The following is an 18,905-nucleotide window of genomic DNA, read 5'->3' as shown; positions in this document are numbered from 1 at the left end:
CCTCAACCCACCACCGCCGCCGCAGCCGCAGCAGCAGCAGCAGCAGCCGCCGCCCCAGGCCCCCCCCATGGAGCCCGAGGCCCTAGATTCCCGCAAGAGGCCCCTCGAAACGCCCCCCGAGGTGGTCTGCACCAAGCGCAGCAACACGGGAGGTGAGCTGGGGCTGCGGCCCGGGGGGTGCAGCGCTGGAGGGGGGACCCGGGCCTCGCCTTTCTCCATCCCTGCCCCCCACGCCAAGTGGCAGGTGCAGGGGGTTGAGGAGGGGCTGGGTGCCCCTCTGGGAGGCGGGGGCCGTGGAGAGCTTTGGGGAGGGGGCCGGACCCCCTCCCCCTCTCGCCGCGGCCCGGGGCTTCGAGCTTTGTCTGCCAGGAGAAGGCTTGGGGGAGGGAAGGGGCGGTAAGTGTCCTTGGAGGGGCACCGAGGATGGGGGCATGGGTCCCTCGGGGCGGGTGTCTCGGTGTCCTTGTGCTGTGTGTGCTGTGACCCTTCCCGGGCGAGGGTGTTCCCCAGCCTCTTGTCTGCTGAGGATCCCAAATGTGTGCTCAAGGGGAGGAGGGGAGGGAAGGGGGAGAGGAGGCCTGTGGACGCCGGGCTTCCTGGCCTCCCTCCCCGGGGATGTCCTGAGCGGGGCTTGTCCTGAGCAGAGGCGCAAGTGGGCCAGGGGCGGGATTGTGCGCGGGGACCGGCTGGGTGGGTGTGTTGGGTGACACGGAGGAGAGAGTGGGTGTGTGGAGCTGAGGAGGAGAATGTGTGGCCAGGACAGGTGTGTGTTCCTCTGTGTGTGTGTGTGTGTGTGTGTGTGTGTGTGTGCATATACTCGCTGACTCTTGGATTGTGACATTAGGGATCATGGCTATGACAAAAAAGTGTCTGTATGCGTGTGTGTAAGAGTGAGGGGCACTGGACTCCATGTTTGAGACCCTAGAGGGGCTCTGTGTGACAGGGAAGGTGTGTGCATGTTAGCCTAGCGTGGGCTGTGGCAAATCATGACACATGAGTGAGAGGGCGTGTGTGACACACGAGGGGGTGTGTGTGGGATGCAAATGGGCTGGGTCCTTGTATGAGCACGTGAGGCTGTGTGGGGTGGGGTGTGTGTGTGTGTGTGTGTGTGTGTGTGACACCCAGGCCAGGGAGGAACGGGGAGGGGATGTGACAAGAGAAGGGTGTGGGTGTGACTCCAGAGAGGCTGTGGCTGGGTGTGACACAGAGAGGTGTGCAAGATGACATCAGAGGGGGTGTGTGCACCCAGGGAAGGTGGGTGTATGACAAGAGCGAGGCTGGGGGTGTGTGTGAAATGCACAAAGGTGTGTAACAAGGCAAGGGAGGAGCGGGCACCGGTGTGACAAGGCTCTTGTGTGTAGCAGGGAGCGTGTGTGAATGACTCTTAGAGTGTTAAAAAAAAGGGAAGGTGTGTATGTGTATCCCAAGAATGTAACAAGGGGGGTATGTGTGCGAAGTGTGTGTGTGTGTGTGTGTGTGTGTGCTATATGTGTACCACAGATGGTGTGTGGATGAAGCCGTGTGTGTAGGGGACAGAGGGGCCATTGCCGTGCGTGCCACCCGAGAAGGTGTGTGTAGCAGAGAAGAAAAGGCAAGCTCCTAGCTTGAGGTGTGTGCCCTAGCGGTGGGAGCCTCAACAGTGACCTGCCTGCCCGGATTTGTCAGGGATCCTCAGAGCACCCTCACAGGAGGGACACCCCAGAGCAGATAAGCCCTTCCCCACGGTCACCTTGGCCAAAATCTCCGCTTCCTTTAGCCTTTTCCTCCGGATGGGAGAGAGGGCTCGAGGGCTAGGGAAGGGCTGGCCCCTCCCACTCCACAGAGCACTGACTGACAGGAACAGGGACCTCCTATCTCAATCTACTTGACAGAATACAGCTGAATCTTCTCCTGTCCCAGCCCCCACCCAGGTGGGAGACCCCCTGGATCCCCTTGCCTGGGAGGCTTTCCAGCAGAAATTGAAGGAAAGGGAAGTTGGGGGAAGGGTGGGAGGGAGTTTCCTGTCCTTCTTCCTGATTCCCTACCCCCACCCAGTACGCATGTGTCTCAGTCCCCGCCCCTACCTACTTCCTTCCCACCTTCCTGCCTCTCTGCTATTCCCAGGACTGGAGAGGATGGGGACCCTGGAGGACCCTAAGCCCAGCCAGGCTGCCCATCCTGGTCTTAAAAGCAAAAACAAAACCCATTTGCCTTCCAGTCAATTCTGAGCTGCGGAGGTACATGTGTGTCAAAGGTAGAACGGTGTTTATTACGGTTTTCAATGGCTCGTGGCGGGGGGTGGGGGGGGTGTTTGGTGGGGGCTAGTGGTGGAGTAAATAGCCAGGCCTTTCTTCTACTGCACATCAGGGTGGCCTCAACCCACCACCCTTGTAATTGGCAGTTAAGTGTGCTTGCATCACCCAGGGACTCCATCCTTCTCTTCATCCATCCTTCACAATCTGTTTGCTCAGAGCCCTGCAGTACCGTTACTAGCTAATGCTAATGTTAATAGCCACATACTCCACAGCTTCTAAAGAGTTGGCCTGGAGGTGTGGGTTTATGCAACCCTGAGGGGAGGTGGTTAGAGTTGCCTTTTACAGATGAGCAAAACTCAGCTTTCCTCCAGGTGAAGCCAGGTGCCCAAGTTTGCACAACTCACAAATGGTAGAAGTGGGCTTTCCCCGGCCCTGACTGCTGGTCCCAGTCTCATAGACTTAACCACTGTGCTCTCCTGCCTTCCTCAGCAGTGGGGAAACTAGACCACGCCCTTAGGGACCTTCTCCTCCAGCCACTTCCTTCCACCCATGTCTTCCCATGGGGAGATTGAGGCTGGGAGCTGCAGAGTCCAGAACTTTGATCTCTCAAGAGCGGAAATTGCCTTCTAAGAACACACCTTGATGGCTTTGAGACCCCCACTTCTTTTTTGAGCCTCAGTTTCCATATCTGTCAATTGGGAAAATAATAATGACCATAATTCTAAGTAGTAATAATAAAAAACAAAATCAACTTGCCTAGGCTGTTCTGACTCATAACCACCCTATAAAACATCTCTACTTCTCATTATCATCAACTCAGAATCAATAGCTCACCCTCTACTCAGTTTTCCAAGGCTGTCAATAACACAAAAGGAAATTGTTCATCTTTGTCCTCTAGAGCTGTGGGTGGTTTCAAACCTCCAAAGAGATGTAGTCTCTGGGTTAGCAGAACAATCCCTTATCGATTAGGACAGCTGAGCCCCCTAAGAATCCTACAGCACAGATAGTAATAATGTTGTTGTTGAGTTGGACCTGCCTCAGAGCTGATCTGCCAGTGGGTATTCAGAGGTTATGAATTGCCTGGGAGGAGATTGCCCATCTTTCTCCCAAGAAGCAGCTGGTAGATTCGAACTGCCTGCTTTTGAGTTTGTGGTGCAAGTCCTTACCCACTAGGTCACGAGGACTCCTATATAATAATAGTAATAGCTGCCAGTATTAGTAATCCTGTACATGTAACATTTCATTTCATGCTCACAACACCATGATGTAATAACAATTATAATTATAATAATAATAAATTATATTAATGGCTAACCTTTATGGTGCTACAATGTTCCAGGCAGTGTTGGAGAAAGCTCTTGGCACAGTTCAAGCATTCATCCTTTCAAAAATTCTTATTGCACCGCTTTGATGAAAGCTTCTTTGAACCCGTTTCCATCTGAGGGGGAAAAAAAAACCAACCCAAAATTCTTATTGCAATTAAAAAACAGAGGTGCGGAGAAGCTGAACAACTGACCCAAGGTCAGCCAGCTAGTAAGCAGAGCCAGGATTTGAACTAGGGGTGCTGGCTTTACTGTGTGACTGGACACTAGTCTAGACCTCATTTTCAGGTGAGGAAACTGAGGCTCAGAGAGACCCAGCAGTCATGTGGCAAGTCAAGCAGGTTGAACTCTTGCTCGGGGCACTAATGGTCCCTCATGTCTGCTGTCAGGGGCTGGTGGGAGAAAGGAAGGTGATGGGCATTGTTCAAACTGACTTTCAGGCACCTTGGTGGGCTGGGAGGCACTATTGGGAGACGACAAGGCATTAAAGAGCAGGAGGATATAGGTGGTGAGGTTACATAGCCATTCTAGTCAGGGGCTTTTCATAGAAATGACCCCCATCTGGAAGTACATTAACCTAAAGAGTGTTGTCACCTCCCTCCTACAGATCATAACTCCTTTTTTTATATGTATACCCATCCCTTTTATTTTCTCTGTTCAAAATCAAACAGAAAACAAGCATCCATCAACCTTATATGCTAACATTTTCAAAGTACATCATTTGTACAAGAGAAAAACTAAAAACAAAAAAATGTCTTTACAGAGTTCCAAGTATGTAAGTGAGTGTTAACAATCTTGCACATAGATTTCCTATGCAGATCATAACTCTTAAACGGCAACTACCATGAACCACAGACTCTTATTTTCCATTTCTATCACCCCCAAGACTGTTGAACAGTCCCACATACACACACATCCCCACCTCAAACATAGCTTACATCAGATTGGTCTTGCTCCCAGCATCCTTCACTCTAACATAAGGACAATGTCACCATGATTAAGAGTGAAACCTTATCATTGCCGCGATACATTGGCCAAGTTATTTTGCTGTTCTGAGCCTCCGTTTTCTCATCTGGGAGATGGAAGCACAGGATCTAACTCTGTGGGTTGTGTGTGTTAAGTAGACTGTGTATATAAAACAACATCATATAATACCTGGTACATAGGGAGTGCTCAATAAATAACCACTATTGGAATGGATTCAGCAGTAAAGGATTTAGGTATCATTATTATGGAGGACACTGGTTGTTCAGAAGTAGAATTCTTGCTTTCCATGTGAAATACTCTGGAGAGCTCTGGTTGTGTAGTTCAGAGGCAGCTGAATGTCTAACCCAAAGATTGTACTTCTGTGGAAGTTCTAATCCACTAGTGACTTTCTGGGAGAAAGGAGGGCTATCTCCTCCTGAATGATTTACAGCTTTCAAAACTCAATGGAGGGTCAGCTGTGAGTCAGTTCAAACTGAATGGTAATGAGAGTAAGAGAGAGAGAATGTGTCGGTCCGATTCTCAGCCATGCAACTCATGCACAACTGTCACCTGTCTGTGAGGGTGCCTTGCGGAACAGATTCCAGTGAAGTTTCCAGAGTAGGATGAAAGGCCTGGTGATCTACTTGCAAAAACCAGCCAGAGCAAATCACGTGACAATTGTGTGCCATTGTGCATGGGGTCTCAGTGAGTGGGGGTCTGCTTGATGGCTAATACCAACCACAAGAGTCACTGTCATTATATTATTGCAATCAATAATATCTTATTCCTGTTTCACCGCCAAGTGGGGAGTTGCCCGAGGGAAGTCCAATCTTAACCACCTCTCTCTCATACACACACAGTATCACAGCACAAAGACAGTATCACACCTTTTGACATTTCATGTCCCAACCCTGGGTTGTCTGTGTTACATTTCTCGTGCAAACAGGCAACGAGGTCACTCATAAAAAGACCTCACACATTTTACCCCTGCCCAGGGCATCCCTCCTACCTCACACTCCCAGACATCTCTCATCTTTCACCAACATCGCTGGTGACAAGATCAGTATCACCCCGGACTTCTCAGACCCCCTCCTCAGACATTTCCTGACTCCCAAACAAAAGCACAGCAGTGAATACAACACCCTAATTTTGGTTCCTCCCAGACTGTCCCCAAAAACATCTTCTACAATATACACCCTTTCAACTCTAACTTTGTCCTCAGTACCTTCCCACCTCCCAAACAGAGCCCCTTTATAGAGATCAACTCTCTGATGATAAAAATCTTCATTCATTCCAACTGAATTCTCCGCACTGGTGGCTTAACTTTCCCCATAAACATACTGTTGTTGTTAATGTTGGAATTGATTCAGCTCACTGTGCAGCAGGTTTCCAGACACAGCAGGGGAGGAGATTACCTGTCTTTCTCCTTGAAGCTACTGGTAGATTCAAACCACCTGCCTTTGGGTTGGTAATGAAACTCCTTATATGCCACCATGGGTCCCTTACCACAGACAAATAACTATAAAGTCAAAGAGGAGTGCTCTCCTTAGAAGAATTGGAGGTCACAAGGCCATCTCTTGCCCAGGGTTGTACCTCAGATGACAGGAAGAGATAGGGATAGAAGGACAAAGGGAAAAGATAAACACAGGGAGGAAGTGGGAAGAGTGCTATTGTAGGGATTGTAATTCATGTCACAAAACAAATGGTATTTGAATTATTGAATGGAAAGCCAGTTGCTCTGTAAACTTTCACCCAAATCATAGACACAACTCAAACTCATTGCTGTCTAGTCAGAAACTACTCTTAACTGACCCTCCAGTGGGTTTTCCAAGGCCGCAAATCACCCGGGGCAGGATTGCCCATTTTTCTCCTACGGGGCAGCTGATGGTTTCGAACCACCAAGAGGCGCCACCTTTGGATTAACCTTGCAACTCCTTGCCGACTGTGCCACCAGAGTTAACAAGCAGATTGTGGAGGGCGATTCTGGAAGTCTCCGGAAGCTTTCCTGGGAGTGGAGGCCAGAGGGAAGAGGAGCTCAGAGACTTGTGTAGTGACTCAGAGGGAAAGAGGAGGAACTGCTAGAAATCCCGACCAGAGAAAAGCAGGTCAGCAGCAGAGAGGCACTTGCCTCAGTCCCTGCAATGGAACACAGGATCTGTCTATGTCGCGAAGAAGACAGAGCAATGCAAGTTGAGTTGTGGGGCATCGACATCCTGCTTCAGTAAAAGTAAGAACTTTTTCACAGGTTGTTCCCTCTAACAGGGCGGGAAAGTGGGAGAAGTTTAGGCTCCGTGGAGTCAGCCCAGGTCACGCGGCGGCTCCTTGCCGCAAGGGAGGCTGGGAACGAAAGGCTCTGGCTTCTTCTGGGGACAAGCGGGAATCCCAAAGTAGGAAACGCAGAAGATCCAGGAGAGAACACAGTGGATTTCATGTCCTCGGTGGGGACGGGTGGGACGTGGAGTTCGGAGCATCTGCAGGTGGGCAGGCTTAGTCACCTGAGGTGGTGACTTTGAAAAACCAGTTTCCATTTATCTCTTGCAAGGACCACTGAAGGGTCCACAAAGGGGAGGAGGGATGGCTTAGATGGGATGGTCCATGGACCACCTTTTTTTAAAAAATGTTGACTAGCCCAAAGTTGGCACTTTTCTGGCAGTGCAGATCCCCTTTCAACTCCTCGGGAAATAAATAGGCAAACTCCTCCTGTGAGATTTACAGCCTCCTAAAACTTGCTGGAGGGTCAGCTATGAGCCATACTGTTTTTGTTGTTGTTATATGCCATCAAATTGCCTGAAACTCATAGTGACCCTGTGTTCATTAGCTCTGAACTCTCCCCTATCCTGAGCTAATCTCCTCATCTCCGACAGACCTAATGCCATTTCTCCAGTCACTGAGTCAATCATCTCATCCAGGGTCTTCCTCTCCTGTGCTGTCCTTTTACCTTTCCAACGGTGATGTCCGTCTCCAAGGACTGGTCCCTCCTGGCCACTTGCCTAAAGTATGCAAGACAGAGCTTTAAAATCCTTGCCTCCGGGGAGCATACTAGCGGTGGTGAAAAAGAAGTTTCTTTATTAATAGTGGTTAAGGTTTGAATCTCCCAGCTCCTCTGTGGGAGAAAGATGGGTGACCTTGTCCCTCCCTTGTGATTAACTGTGTCTAAAAACCCACTGGAAGGGAGCTCAGATGGCCTAGTGGCAAGAAGGTGCACTGCAATTCCAGAGGTACGTGGTTCGAATCCACCAGATGCTCTGCTGGAGAAGGAGGGACAATCTCCTCCTGTACCGGTCAGATCCAATTTGACGGTACACACACAAAATAATAAAATAAAATTTAAATAAATAAATAAATAAAAACCCACTGGAGGGTCAGTTATGAGTCAGTTCCACCCTGACAGTACACAATCATTTAAGGCTTAAAAGTGAGTGGACATAAAGAAATCAGACCTGCCTGTCTCCTTGCCTAAGGGGCATCAGTGATGCAATGGCTTAAACACTGGGCTGCTTCCACAAGGTCAGCGGTTCAAACCCACCAGCTACTGATGCCAAGGGAGAAAGGTGGTGAAGTCAGCTTCCTTAAAGATTTACATCCTTGGAAACCCTGTAGGGCATTTTTACTCTGCCTTTTAGGGTCTCTGTGAATGAGAGTTGCCTTGATGTCAGCAGGCTTGTTTGATCTTGTTCCCAGCAGTATCGCCAGCGCTTGTAAACCAGGCTTGGCAAGGCGTGGGCCATCAGGTGGGACATGCAGCTTTTCTGGTGCTCCTTCGATTGGGATTTGATGGTCTCTGCAAGGACGTGTGTGTGTGTGTGTGTGTGTGTGTGTGTGTGTGAGAAAGAGAGAGAGAAGAATGCAGGAAGAAAATAATGGTGCAGAGATATGTCAGTCCATCTCATTGAAGGTCTTCCTCTTCTTCTCTGACTCTACTTTTCCAAGCCTTCTTCCAAGGACTGCCCCCCCACCCAACTGTGCTCTACGTATTTGAGAGGAAGGCATGATAAACATCAACAGCTCATGGGAAGTCTCGTGCTTTCCTTTCATCTTTAAGGGGGGAGGGGATAAGGAGTTAGCAAGTCACCATTACAAGAGACTTGGGGGGGGGACAGGGGATGGTGAGCTGTCTCAGTTCTATCAGGGAGGAGATATTCCTCTTCCACAAGGCAGGGAAGCACCCCGGACTGTCCCTTGGTGGGCTGGGTGACAAAGAAGCAGGGTCTCTCTTCCTTCTGTTACCCCCCACCCCAAGTCTTAGACGTTCATTGCCCATGCGTAGATCCCTTAGCGTCTGCCAGACACAGTGATCAGCATTTTGCTCGTGTTTCAAGAGTTAGGTGGTAATAATGGGGATGATAGCTGACATTGCTCAGATGCTCTATGCGTTTCATCAGCTCTGATGGCATAGTGGTCAGAGCATTTGGCTGCTAACCACAAGGTCAGCAACTCAAGCCCACAAGCCCCCCCATGGGAGAAGCAGGTTGCTGTCGGTGTCTGTAAAAATGTACAGCCTTGGAGATTCTGTGGGGCAATTATATCCTGTCCTGCGCGGTTACTGTAAGCTGGGACAGACTCAGTGGCAGTGGGTTAAGTTTGAGTCATAAGTGTTGTTTTTTTGTGAGTTTTGGGTGTTTTTTTTTCCTGTGTTTGGGACTATTCTAATAACTTTGTGTTTAACCATTTATCACAGTAACCCTTTCGAGTAGTGTCATTATGTCCCCCACCATTCTGGGGCAAACAGTTTGCACTCAACCAGCATAAAGGTTGGTACTACAAACCCATCCGGCAGCATCACGGAAGAAAGGCCTGGATGATATGTTTCCATAAAGATTCCCAACTCATTCTCATCGCCGTTGAATGGGATCCAACTCAGAGCTGACCCTCCAGTGGGTTTTTGTAGACTGTAAAACGGTACAGAAAGAGATTGTCCATCTTTCTCCCTTGGAGCAGCTGATGGATTCGAACCACCAGAGAGGCGTGTTCCTTTGGGTTAGCAGTGGGGCTGCCTATGGACTGCGCCACCAGAGCGCCCTTAAAGATTACAGACAAAAACCCGCTATGGAGCGGTTTCCTGTAACACATAGGGTTGCTGTGAGTGAGAATCCCCTTGATGGGTAATGAGTTTCGAATTTTATTTTTTTTTTAACAACCATGCCCACTATTTTACAGATGAGAAGAGTAAGGCTCAGAGAGCAGAGGCAACTTTCACAAGGCCACCCAGCCTGTCAGTGACAAAATTCACACACTGTTTCTGCCCTTTGGTACTGAGATTCTCGGACAAAATCTGGGGCTGTGTGATGTGGAGGTGGTTAGTGAATGGGGCAAGAACTGAGTTCTCATCAGATCAGACTGATACCTTCCACTCTCAGGAGGGATGGTCTCAGGAAAGCGGCCTTGACTGGAGAGGGGATGTGGTCGTTGTTATGTACCATTAGGTCACAACCAACTCATTAGTGACCCTCCCGCAGGTCATCAGAGGCAGGAAATAGTACGGGAGGAGATTGCCTATCTTTCTCCCTATAAGCAGCTGGTGGGTTTGAACCACCTGCCTTTGGGGCTGGAAGTGCAACTCCTTGCCACTGGGTCCCCAGAGCTCTCTTGGAGAGAGGATGAAGAGGGAGAGAATAAGAGTCCTGAGGATTAGTGAGAATCCCTTCTCAATTTTCCAGAACCTTCCAGAGACATAGACCTGGCCCTCACTTGATAACTGGTCTAGGGTCCAAAATGAGGTGGGAGGGGTACCTCTGTGAGCTCTGGGAAGAAAGTGAGTTCAAGAAGGGAGGCCAGATGACTGATGGGAGGGCACCCTGGGGGTTAATTACCTAATAAGCTTAATGGTCTGATTAGCCAAGTTTAAGAAGATTGCCTTGGGCTCAGGAAACCCCTTAATTCTGGGACCTCCTCCCTACTCCACATCCAGCCCTTTCCTTCACACACTAGGAAGCCAGGTATCTGCAATCTTGAGGCTGAGATGGGCAGGCTTCCCAGTCTGGGGTCCCCTGGTCTATACCCCACTTTATCCTTTACTGTCTTTGATGTGAGCTGTATCCCTGAGTTTCATGTGAAGTTGAAAATAGAGTGCCTTTGCTTAAAAGAGAAAGCTCTGGGCTGCTAATTAAAATATCAGTAGTTCAAATCTAGCAGTTGCTCCTTGGGAGAAAAAATGAGGCTTTCTCCTTCTATGAAGATTTATAGTCATAAAAACCCTCTCCCCTCCCCTCCCCTCCCCTCCTCTCTCCTCTCCTCTCCTCTGTTTAACAGGGTCACTACAATTCAAATCAGCTGATGGCAGTGGTTTTGGCTTTGTTTTTGTTTTCTTAAAACAAAGATCCTCTGGGTGGTCTGAATGCTCATTGAAATGAAAAATAAATAAATTTTTTAAAAAAATGTTCTCAGCTGCTGCTAGCAGAGAAGTTAGAAGTTCAGGTTCACCCAGAGGGGGTGCTGCAGAAGAAAGGCCTGGTGACTCTATATCCCAATAAGCAGCGGTTGAAAACCCTGTGGAAGGTACAATTCTGTTCTGACACACGCCCAGGGTTACCATGAATCAGAGCAAATTCCCCAGCAGCTGGTGTTCTGCTTAAAAGAAGAATTTGAAAATCCATTAGGGGAGAGCATCATCCTTAAACTTTGGAGGCAGAATGGCATGACTCCCATTAGCCAGGTTGTGGGGTTGGTCTGGGTTTTTGCAGACCACTGTGTCTGGGCACTACAGGGATGCCTGGGACAGCAGTGAGCTTTACTGACCTGATCCACAGCAGACTTCTAGGATCAATTGCTCTGAAGATGTAAAACCAGGGAGCCAAGCCCATGCTCAGGGTTCAGGGAAAACTTCAAATAAGAATCAATATTTGAGCAGGAAACAGAAGAAGGAGAGGAATCTACTGGGGACGGGGCATCCCAGGCAAAGGGAATGTGCAAAGGACCTGTGGTAGGAGGGAGTAGGCAACAGTTGGTGTTGGTTGTTGGTATGTGCCATTGAGTCAGAACCAACCCATAGCTGACTCTCCAGTGAGTTTTCAGAGGCTATAAGTTATGTGGGAGTAGACCACCTGTCTGTCTTCTGCAGAGCAGTTGGTGGATTTGAACTGCCTACCATTAGGTTGGCAAGTACAACTCCAAAAGTGTAAGTCCTCCTATACCAACGTTGGGCATGTAGGTGTTTAGTCACTAGCTTTCGGAGGGAAGGATACGCAAGTGAGGATCAAGGCTGAGTTACAATGGAGTTCAAATCTCAACCCTGCAACTCTCTAGAGGGATGACCTTGAGCTAGTGCCTTCACATTCCTGTGTCCTTGTGTGCCTTGGTTTCCTCTTCTGTAAGAACAGAGGTCATTTGAACCAGCTTGCCAAAAAGTCATAGGAGTCCGTGAGGTAGAGCTTGGAAAGCACTCAGCTCAGTGTCTGGCCAAGATGGAGTTCAGAGCAACTCCAGAGTCCAATTCTCCCTCCTCCACACTTTCTCCCAATTGGACCTTCCATTGCCTCCTACCTAGATGGGTAGCGAACTTCTCTCTAAGTTTCTTGCTTCTCTCTCTCTAGTCTTTTCCTTTCATGGTTGTCTTAAAACCCGTCAGATCCTACTTGTCTTTGTTCAGAGCCCTTGTGTGGCTCTTATTTGTCATAAAAAGCAAAGACCTCATGATCACTCACAGGACTCAACTTACCTTTCTTCCTCACTCCCACATACTCCCTTCTCTGCCCTCATCTCCTCTGTCTTCTCTTCCCCCTTGTTCAGTGTTCAACAGTGTTCAACCAACCTCCTCACTCTTCCTGCAACACCAGACACAAACCTACCCCACGGCATTTGCACTTGCTCTTTCTCTACATAGCCGTGTGGTTCCATTGCCTTCCCTCCTCCATAGCCTAGAGACAGTGTATCATCAGAGTAAGGGCACAGATGTCAAGGAACTGGACCAGATTCCTTGAAAATCAGCCGCCACTGAGTAGATTCCGACTCTTGGTTTATTCCATGCGAGTTCATTCAGAAATAGATTGCCAGGATTTTACTTAGGAGTGCTTTCGGGTGGACTCACTAAGGCTTCTAACCTTTTGGAAGCAGCTCAGTCATGGTTGAGGGAAACAAGGACAAGTGTGCATATTGCATAGGAAGCATATCTCCTGTATGATCTATTTCGATGGACGTGAACATGTATTCAAAGTAACGAGGCTGGTCCTCATCTTTGAACACGCCACCACTGCCTGCTTCCTGTTCAGATCCAAATCCAATGGGCGTGACTCATAGAGACTGTAGACCAAGAGGACAAAACTCCCCTCACTCTTGCTCTATCCTCACAACCTCTGCTATGCTTAGATCCATCATTGCAATCACTGCTTCAATCCGTCTTGTGCAGTGTCTTCTTCTCTCTTGCTGACTCTACTTTTCCCTTGCATATTGTTGTTGTAATATGCTATCAAATTGGAACCAACTTATAGCTGACCCTCTGGTGGGTTTTCAGAGGTTGTAAATCACATGGGAGTAGATTGACCTTTCTCCTGCATGCAGAGGACTTGGTGGATTTGAACTGCATGTCTTTGGATTGGTAGCACAACTCCTTACCACTAGGCCACAGAGCTCCTTCTCCAATATATGCACCCCCCTTGTTTCCCTCAGCTATAACTGAACCATTTTGAAGCAGATTAAAGTCTGATTCAAACCTCTAATCTTTCTGTTAGTAGATGAGTGAATCAACCCTTTGCATCACCACCAAGGATACCCAGGGTCAAGTTCAAATCTACTCTCCTATGTCTTCACTGTGTGAACTTAGGCAGTTTGCTCTCCTTTGTTTCCTCATCTGGAGTCTGGGTTTTGTAAGGAGGACCTCTCTAGTGGGATCAATGTGAAGACTCAAAGAACTGGTATTTGGAAAGTGTGTGAAACAGAATCTAGAGGAATTAGGCTCAATGGACGGTGGTTGTTAGGTGTCATTGAGCCATTTCTAACTCAGCGTGAGTGAGCTTACGTATAACAGAATGAAACATCCAATCCTGCACCATCCCCATGATAGGAAGTGTGTTTAAGCCCATTGTTCCAGTCCATTTTTTTGACTTATCATCTACCAAGCATGATGTCCTTCTCCAAGCATTGGCCCTCATGATCGTATAGTCAAAGTAAATGACACCAAGTTTCACCATCCCTACTTCTAAGGGGCATAACTGGCTGTACTTCTCCCAGGATAGATTTCAGGGAGCCCGGCACCAGCCACATGAAGCTCTTCACTCTTCCTGGAACACTAATTTCAATCTACCCCAGGATTTTTGCACTTGCTCTTCCCCTGCATAGCCTTGTGGTTCCATTGCCTTTCTTTTGTATTGGTAGGATATTGCCTTGGCTTCCAGGGAGAGTCAGGAGAGCAGTGAGGCTGAAACACAGTGAACAAGGTTGTGGAGAGGGAAGGAGGAGAGGAGGGCAGAGAGGTGACTGGGAGGTGACAGGGTGGCCAAATATAGCGAGGTCTTTGATGCTATGCTAAGTTAGACAAGAGCCACAGGAGGGCTTTGAGCAGCCCAACATAGAGCTACAGAAGGAATGTTTGCAAAACATTTAGTTCGGTGCTGTTGCATTAGTTGCTCTGAGTCATAGCCAACTCTATGAACAACAACAGCTCTGAGCCTTGCTCTATCCTGTACCACTTCACCATCTTTGATATGCTTAATCCCATTGTTACAGTCACTGTGTCAGTCCATTTTGTTGAGAGTCTTCCTCTCTTTATCTGGCCTCCCATCTTTCTCTGCATGATGTCTTTTCCCTGCCTGACAACACGCCCAAATGTGTGACCTGAAGCTTCACCAACTCTGCCTCTAAGGAGGCCTCCTGGTTACACTTCCTCCAAGCCAGGCTTGTTTGTTCTTTTGACAGTCCACAGGGTTATTCAGTACTCTTCTCCCACAATTCAAAGGCATCGATTCTTCCTCTGTCATCCTTACTCATTGTCCAACTTGAAAGATAAAGAATAAAGAACGTCATATTCTCGGGAGAGACTTCTTGCGAGTGAATCCAACACAACAGCCCCCTCCATTCCCCACTGTCCTTTTCTGTCTGTTTTCTTCGTTTCTTGGTACTCACCAGCATCTGACATAAAATAGACTGCTCTTGAAGGCTCTAGCAGGGCAGACTCTTGGCAGAATTACAGAAACTCTCCTGACCTTATTTCCCGTACTTGCCCGTGAGGGCAAGGAGCTTCATCTGCTCCTATCCAAGGCGCCTCACCAGAAGGGTGCCTGGCATGTTGCAGGTGCCTAGTGAACACTTATTTAGTGAACATTTATTCCACGAACCAAGTTCAGTTTTTAATGTTTAAAATCTTTATTTTGTTGTGATCCCTGTTGAGAGTATAAACAGCACTATGCACTGATGGAGCTGTTTCTACAAGTACAATTGAGAGACACTAATTATATTCTTCAAGTTGTGAAGTGAGTTCGCACTCTCCTTTTCTGAGTTGCTGCTCCTCCATCCACATAAACTCACGGGCCCCTGATGTTCCTGTGTAATCTTTCGAGGTGCTGGTGTCAATTTGATCCCAGGTCGCTAGTTCTTGAAAGAGCATCATGTTCAAGACAGACTTCTTGTTGTTGTTGTTGTTAGGTGCTATAGAGTCAGCTCTGATTAATAATGACCTGACATACAATAGGATAAAACCTCCTCCGATCCTGTGTCATCCTCACAATCTCTGCTGTGATTATGTCCACTATTTCAGTCACTTTGTCGATCCATCTTGTCGAAGGTCTTCCTCTCCTTTGCCCACCCTCCACTTTTCTAAGCTTGCTGTCCTTCTCCAGGGACTGGCCCATGGCTGACAGCATGGCCAAAGTACGTGAGATGAAGTCTCACCATCCTGATTTCTGTGGAACCCTCTGGCTACACTGCGTCCAAGACAGATTTGTTTGGCAGTCCATGGTATTTTTTGGCAATATTATAATTTAAAGGCATCAACGCTTTTTTGGTCTTTGTTCTTCAATATCTAGCTTTCGCATGCATGTGAAGCAACTGAAAACTCTATGGATTGGATCACACCCACCTTACTTTTTAAAGTGGCATCCTTGCTCCTTCACATGAGAGGTCCTTGATGGCACATCATTTGATTTCTGAACCGCTATTTCCACAGTTGAGTGTGGGTGCACCTAAAATGAAATCCTTGACAGCTTCAATCTTTTCTCTGTTTATTGTGGTATTGGTCTAGTTGTGAGATTTTTATTTTTTTTTATTTTTTTAGTTAAGCAAAACGATTATTTGGCTTTGTAGCGGAGCTCTGGTGGCTGAGGAGTAATGAACTATACTGACAACCTGAAGACACATCTCTCAAATCCACCAGCTGCTCTATGGAGGAAAATAGGCAATCTCCTCCTCTCTGAAAATCCGCTGGAGGGTCAGCTATGAGTTAAGTCCGACATAACAGCGTATATCAACAGTGGTGTAGTGGTTAAGCTCTTGGCTGCTTATCAAATGGTTGGTGGTTCGAACACACTTAGCTGTTCCCTGGGAGAAGGCTCCGTCAGACTGCTTCTGTGAAGGTTTACAGCCTTGGAAACCATATGCGGTTGTTCTGCTCTGTTCTGTGGAGTTGCTATGAGTAGAAATTGCCTCAAGCAAGGGCAGTGGGATTTGGGGGACTGAGTGACATAGTAACGAAGAATTCAGCTGCTAACTGAATGGTCATAGGTTTGAACCTCCCAACCACTCCATGGGAGTGAGACATGACAATTTGCTTCTATAACAATAACCGCCTTGGAGACCCTGGGCACAGCTGTGCTCTGTCCCGCAGGTGCGCTGAGTTGGAATTGAGTCGGGTGTATGGGGCTGGGTTGAGTGTCTCACTGCTTGGTGGTGGAGACCATTGTTTCTATGACCCGCCTGGCTGTGATGCTCATTCTCTTTGTCCCCTTGGTGGCTATGATCCTGGTGGCCACACGTGTCCATCTTCCTGGAGGGAGAGGAAGGTCAGCACCTTCCAAAGGTGAAGACCCCTCCCCTCTGATTCTCTACTCCCTTCCGTGCCCCTGCAGAGGAAGGCGAATACTTCCTGAAGGTGCTGATTCCCAGCTACGCGGCGGGCTCCATCATCGGCAAGGGTGGCCAGACCATCGTACAACTGCAGAAGGAGACAGGAGCCACCATCAAGCTCTCCAAGTCCAAAGACTTCTACCCCGGTGAGCCCTGACCAGCCGGCCCTGCCCGCAGCCCACCCGGGCCCCAGATTCCCAGGCATGGCTCTGCTAGGACCAGTGAACGTGCTGTGGATGTGCCCCTTCCTACCAGGACAGAGCTGCCCTCAGCTGGAGGGGCCAGGCCCGAGCAGATGGGGTTGGGGGCAGGGCAAGACAATGGATCTGCTGCATATTCATGAGTTCATTTGCATGATGCACTGGCAGATGTGCCCCTTCCCACACACCTGCCCCTTGGGTCAGTCAGAGAAGCCGGGGAGGGGGTGGAGAGGCAGGTGTAGGGTGCTCCTGGGACTGAGGGGTAGCCATCCGTGGTCCACATCCTTCCCCCTCTCTGATTCCCTATGGATTTCTCTGGCGCCCTTCAGATTCCTGTCATTCTGTCTTAGCCAATCTCCGTGTCACTGATTTCTCCATCTCTGTCTTTCTTCAAGCACCTCTGCCTCCTTCTGTTTGTGCTTTTGCTACTTCTCTGTTCCCATCTGTGTCTCCCTGCCTCTGTCTGTCTGTCTTTTTATGGTCCTGTTTGTGTGTTTCTCCATCTCCCAGTCTCTGGGTTTCCCATCCCTGTCTGTCTCTGCTTTTCTGTCTCCTTCCTCTCTTTTTCTTCCTCCTTTCCTGTCTTCCCATCTTTTGCATCCCACTTGCTCCCCTGCTCCCCCACTCTCCCTCTCTTCCTTTCTATCCTTTCTCTTCCTCATATAGTCCATTCAGCCCATGGTGAGCAAGGCCCCTCAATGAAGTCATTTTCTGATAGAGTTGCCTCTCCTTTCTTTCTGCTTCCTCTTACCATCTCTCCCCGCCTCCCTTGATGAATCTTCCTCCTTGATGAATCTCTGCTCCCGTCTCCTGATTTCTCCAGCCCCCCTCCTCCAGCTGTTCTCTCTGTCTGTGCCTCACGGCGACACCGCATCCCACCCCCGTCTGTCAGAGCAGATCTCAGTGGCTGATTTTGCAGAAGCAGATTACCAGGCCTTGCCGCCAAAGCACCTTTGGTTGGACTCAAACCTCTAACCTTTCATTAAGCTGAGTGCTTTCCCTAACCATCCCACTGCCATCTGAGAGATTCTCACTCATAGCTAGGACAGGACAGAACTGCCCCAAAGGCCTTCTGAGTCTCTGTGTCTTTACGGAAGCAGGTTAACCCATCTTTCGCCCCCAGCAGTGGCTGGTGGATTCAAACCACAGATGTTTGGTAGCAGTGGGGCTCCTTGCTATGCACCCTATAAATTGTTCAAGGTCCTTCCACTCTTTCTATTTCCCTCCCAAGAACAGCGCCTGAACCTTGGTATCTAGGAATGCAGAGATAGTCCCCGGTTACATCTTTGGTCCAGCTCAGGCTCTGGGCTCATCTTTAATCCCTGAGGATTTTTTTTAGGTCAAATAGCAGAGCTGGAGTCCAGAGTCGACACTCACATCCTCACATCTCTCTCTCTCTCCTCTCCCTATTCCCTCTCTCCCTCTCTCATCCTCTCTGTCATTCTGTCTCTCTCTCCACCCCCCACCCGTCTCTCATCTCACTAAGCAGCTTTAGCAAGAGGTTTACAGAAAAGTCCAGGGAACTAGACATGCCCCCTCCCTCTTGTGTCCACCCTGGCCCAGTTTCTTCCACCCTTCTAGCCCACAAGATGCAGATCAGCCCTCTGCTGGGCACATTAATTCACAAACACTTGGTCCTTTTCCTGGGGATCACGTTCTGTCCCATGAGATCCTATTATCTCCTCTGAATATACGCTACAGGGAGGAGAGCTGACAGCCCCCAAGGGCTAGGTCACCCACTGGTTCTCCCAGACCAAATACTCTGTGGACCAAAAGCATGCGCTCATGTTTCTCCTCAAACCATACGGACATAGAGCTCCCAGGCCAGAGAGTTTGGGCTCCTTCTTAACTCAGAGATGCAAGACACAGCCCCTGCATTCTAATTTCATCCCTGGGCCCCGCAGGTCCCACAAGAGCACAAGAAATGAAGATGCTACTGCATAAGACTGGGAGCTCTGGTAGGCTAGTGGGTAAGGAGTTGCACTTCCAACCAAGGTGGTGGTGGTAGTGGTTGTTTTTGTTGTTGTTATGTGCCGTCGAGTTGCTTGCGACTCATAGCGACCCTATGTACAACAGCCCTAAACTCTGCTCTGTCCTGTGCCAATCGCACTGTCTCTTGACACACCCATCTGATTACCCCAGTCACTGAATCAATCCACCTCTTAGAGGGCCTTCCCCTCCTGTGCTGTCCCTCC

At 48.8% G+C, this 18,905-nt stretch overlaps 1 protein-coding gene across 1 annotated transcript in view; it reads left to right on the top strand.

The window, feature by feature from the left end:
• The first annotated feature begins 61 nt into the window (after nucleotides 1–61).
• LOC102870656 (RNA-binding protein Nova-1-like) overlaps nucleotides 62–18,905 on the top strand; it is a 43,568-nt gene continuing 24,724 nt past the window's right edge. The window contains exons 1-2 of the mRNA XM_006901277.1: nucleotides 62–152; nucleotides 16,513–16,656. Coding sequence (XP_006901339.1) covers nucleotides 68–152; nucleotides 16,513–16,656 — 229 coding nt within the window. The 5' untranslated portion in view covers nucleotides 62–67. The remainder of the gene's footprint in view (nucleotides 153–16,512; nucleotides 16,657–18,905) is intronic.

Source organism: Elephantulus edwardii, unplaced genomic scaffold (genome assembly GCF_000299155.1).
Source record: "Elephantulus edwardii isolate Elephantulus edwardi_28Jun2011 unplaced genomic scaffold, EleEdw1.0 scaffold00315, whole genome shotgun sequence".
NCBI lineage: Eukaryota > Metazoa > Chordata > Mammalia > Macroscelidea > Macroscelididae > Elephantulus > Elephantulus edwardii.
This window is presented reverse-complemented; position numbering and strand designations above follow the sequence as displayed.